This window comes from Nematolebias whitei, chromosome 6, assembly GCF_014905685.2.
Source record: "Nematolebias whitei isolate Nwh7 chromosome 6, NemWhi1, whole genome shotgun sequence".
Taxonomy (NCBI): Eukaryota; Metazoa; Chordata; class Actinopteri; order Cyprinodontiformes; family Rivulidae; genus Nematolebias; species Nematolebias whitei.
In genome coordinates, this window is record NC_056503.1 from 10,331,855 (window position 1) to 10,336,275 (window position 4,421).

The 4,421-nt window shown below is 37.8% G+C and overlaps 1 protein-coding gene across 1 annotated transcript in view; it reads right to left on the bottom strand.

Annotated features, from left to right (window-relative positions):
• The window catches only part of cwf19l2 (CWF19 like cell cycle control factor 2), a 34,437-nt gene that overhangs the window by 12,036 nt on the left and 17,980 nt on the right, over window positions 1–4,421 (bottom strand). The window contains exons 10-11 of the mRNA XM_037678016.1: window positions 3,239–3,359; window positions 1,319–1,420 (exon numbers count right to left, since the gene is read on the bottom strand). Of these exons, the coding sequence (XP_037533944.1) occupies window positions 1,319–1,420; window positions 3,239–3,359 (223 nt within the window). The remainder of the gene's footprint in view (window positions 1–1,318; window positions 1,421–3,238; window positions 3,360–4,421) is intronic.

Consider the following 4,421-nt stretch of genomic DNA (forward strand, 5'->3'; position numbering starts at 1 on the left):
CTAAACCTAACCATTACTAGTACATGCCTAAACCTAACCTTTACTAGTACATGCCTAAACCTAACCATTACTAGTACATGCCTAAACCTAACCATTACTAGTACATGCCTAAACCTAACTATTACTAGTTCATGCCTAAACCTAACCATTACTAGTACATTTCTAAACCTAACCATTACTAGTACATGCCTAAACCTAACTATTGCTAGTACATGCCTAAACCTAACTATTACTAGTTCATGCCTAAACCTAACCATTACTAGTTCATGCCTAAACCTAACCATTACTAGTACATGCCTAGACCTAACCATTAGTAGTACATGCCTAAACCTAACCATTACTAGTACATGCCTAAACCTAACTATTACTAGTTCATGCCCAAACCTAACTATTACTAGTATATGCCTAAACCTAACTATTGCTAGTACATGCCTAAACCTAACTATTACTAGTACATACCTAAACCTAACTATTACTAGTTCATGCCTAAACCTAACTATTACTAGTACATGCCTAAACCTAACTATTACTAGTTCATGCCTAAACCTAACTATTACTAGTTCATGCCTAAACTTAACTATTACTAGTTCATGCCTAAACCTAACCATTACTAGTACGTGCCTAAACCTAACCCATCCACAATTCACACCTTAGTCCTAAACCTAACAACTAACCCCCCAACAAGACTTATCCTTATGGGGACAAGGCTTTGGTCCCCTCAAGGAGCAGTTGGTCCCCACAAAGTAACCTGAAACAAAAACATACGCACATGCACACACACGCACATAAAAGTTTGACATTTCCAAATGTCAGATAACAGTGTGAGAACAAATAACCAAGAATGATGTTTTAATTGTTCTTTTTTTAATTAGCCACACTAAAGGAGACTGTGACGAAGTGAAGATTTAACGAGTCTGCTGGCTTCCTTCCTTAGAAAGATAACTTTTACTAATTGACTAATTTACTAACTGTTTTTTGTAAATATATGAATGTTTCTGATCATTGCCCTGAGACAACTTCTGTTGTGACTTGGTGTTATATAAATAAACTGAATAGAACTGAAAGGTTTTGGTCAGTTAATGACTTTGTTTTTATCTGTTGTGTTCAGCTGAATTGATGTGTCTGCTTATCATAGCCTCATCTCAAGTCCCTGAAATGGGAGGATTTGTCCTCCATCACTATTTTTCTGAGAGGACACTCAGGACTTCAACTGTTGAAAGACAAAACACTACTTCTAGGTCAGACACTAAGCCTGAATGTGTCCTGGTGAAGAGACAGAGAATAAGACAGTTAACTGATTAAACAGTGGCATGCTCACCTGATTAGATTGAGCCGTTTCATGTTTCTTCACTCTGGCAGAGTGGTTCTCCTTGGCTTTTTGAGCTGCTTCCAGCTGTGATTTCAGTTTCTCCACCAAGGCCTGAAAAAACACACAAATATAACCAAAGACGCTGATCAGACATAATTTATGCTCACCTGCAATCCTCTGTCGGCCAAAATATAATTTCAGTTTAGAGTTGATTTAAGTTACACAGGTCGAGGGTTCACTTTTATACTGCGACATCTGTAAACAATCTATTAAAGACCAAAGCACGGACGAAGGGGAAAATAATGGCTGATGCGTACAAAGAACTCTCCAGTTTAGAAAAGTTTAATGTTTTTGCTCCTGTCATTTAACACATATCTTCATGTTTAAAGAATATTAATGAAGTGCGCAATATGATGGCATAGTCAGGTACAAACAGAAAATAAGTGTAAAAGCAGTGAAGAGTTAAAAAAATAACTTTGAAAGGTGTTTAGGATTCATGGAGAATTATAGATAAAAGCACTTTAAAAGATTTTAAACATCTGTTTGACTGAAAGAAAAGTATATTAAACTAGAAGTGCTTTAAGGTTTTTAAACTATAAAACATCTGTATTCTGTCGACCATCTAAAGCTTTCACAGACAGAACTATAAATGTTTTAGCTATCAGAAAATAAAATAAAATATGCTAGAACAGCTTTTAGAATTATACTAGTAATAACTAGAGAAGTTGCATTTCTTGCAAAAATGCAGCATGAATGCTTATTGCAGAAGAACTTAATGAGAACAGCTGAAATTAGCTAAAAAAAACATGCTGAAATGGAAGAACAAGCCTAAATTAGCATAAGAAGGCAGAAAGCACACACATTTGTTGAATTAGGTTTAAATAAGCAGAAATCAGTACAAAAATTAGAAAATGAGCTTAAAAAAAAGGCTAAAATTAGCAAAAAATGACTAAAAAGTAACTGAAAGGCAGAAAGAAGCTTAAACTCCCAGAATGAAGTAGAAGGAGCTGAAATGAGCTAAAAATATTTATGGAATTAGGTGAAAAAGCTAAATTTAGTAGAAAACAGCTAAAAAGTAGCTGAAATAGCAAAAAAAAAGTTGAAACTAACAGAAAAAAGCTGAAAGGAGCATAACAGGCTGCAATTAGCAAACAGAAGTTATTAGGCTGAAAGTAGCAGAAATTATCATGAAAAACTTAATTTATCTGAAAACAGCTGAAAGAAGCTGAAGCAGAACAAAAGGTTGTAAACAGATCTAAATATATGAAGGATGAAAAATGAGCTCAATTCATTTTCTATGAGAAAAAAAACGGTCAGAAAAGGCTAAATGTTTCTAAACGCTAAAGTTGCACCAATACCAAAAGTCATAGCAGGATTGTCCTGAAGGAGCTGAACGTGTTGATGTATGGTTTGTTGAAATAGCACAAAAATGATGGAACGAGAAAGATGCTGAAATATGTACAGAAGAAAAAAGGATCAATGGAGTGAATGCTTCATAAACATTCACGCGACAATGTGACGGAGTCACATCCAGATTTCTAATGTTGCAACAAGAATGCTGCTTTATTGGGTTTACTGGGTCTATTGGGTGCTCCGGTTTCCTCCCACAGATCAAAAACATGCATGTTAGGCTGATTGGTAACTCTAAATTGTCTCTAGGTGTGAGTGAGAGAGTGAATGGTTGTTTGTCTCGTTTGTCTCTGTGTGTCCCTGTGATGGACTGGAGACCTGTCCAGGGTGTACCTGGCCTCTCGCAGTGACGGCTGGATATGGGCACCAGTGACCCCAGCAACCCGAGGAGGAAGAAGAAGCAGGTAAAGATGATGGATGAATGGATGAATTTATTCTTCCAATAAAACAAACGATGTCATGTAAGGAACAAATTTGTGAATGAGAGAAGAAAGCAGCAGCATTACGTCAGAAACGCACCGTATTTCCCATCATCTCTGCCTTTATCAGCTTAGACCCAAGTTTGTTCATCTCCTCCTCAGACAGTAATGGGATCTCCTCCTCTTCCTCCTCCTCCTCTGCCTCACTTTCACTCTCAGTCCTGGATAAGCACATTTAAATGAAAAACAAAACAAAGTACACCAAGACCTAACGGTTATTGCAGACCACTCGTTGTAAAGAAAACGTAAAACTTCACACTTTAAACTAAAGTCTGTATTTGTCTGGTTGGGTTGTAAACTTTCACACCCACATTATAATACTGGTGTTAAGTCAGTCTAATACCATTCTCCAACAACTTGCTCTCTGAACGTCCATTTTACTGTACCGGTAATATTTTGTCCCACCCAGTTCACCATCAATGGAAAACTGATTTGCTGAAGTTTAACTGTGAAGTTGTTTGCTTGTGCGTGCTCTCGTTGTTTATCTGTGATGATCTATTTGAGTCACTGTGCTCCTTCCGGCAAACCTGACAGCCTCATCTGAGAGGATCGGTACTGCGACCCAAACAGCATTGTTCTAGGCGATTAAACTTCTCATAGCATCTTTTCCATCTGCTCCCGTGCTGTGGGCTCATTTCATGCTGCAGGAGCTCTGACTGCCACTTCACCCAAACAACTTAGCCTAATGAGGCAAAACACAGGAGACTCTACAGAACTCTGGTCCTCTGACATCTGGCTGACAACAGTTCACCCCTGTACAGAATGAAACACACTTGAACTAGAACATAAGGTTCAAGGTTCAAAGTTTTTTATTGTCAATCGCATCACATATGGTACATGAGGTGGAACGAAACTGTGTACTCAAGGTCCCAGTTACATCCAAAAATAGCAAAAACAAAGTATAAAAAAGAAACAGTATACAAGGATCTAAGATATACACTAAACAATAATAATATAATATAATACGGCGTATTAAACAGCAGCCTGAACATGAGGCTGTTGTGAGCAGATGGGTAAGAATAAAGCAGCTTAAAGGCAAGAAATCAGCAGCACAGATAAAGTCACATGTCACCAATTAAAGTGGCTTTTCAGTGATTATTCTGGTTAGAGACTCATGAGTCCAACAGCCTCAGGGTAGAAGCTGTTCCTCAGTCTAGTGGTTCTACACTTAATGCTCCTCAACCTCCTTCCTGAGGGGAGCGGGGCAAAAAGTGTGTGTGCTA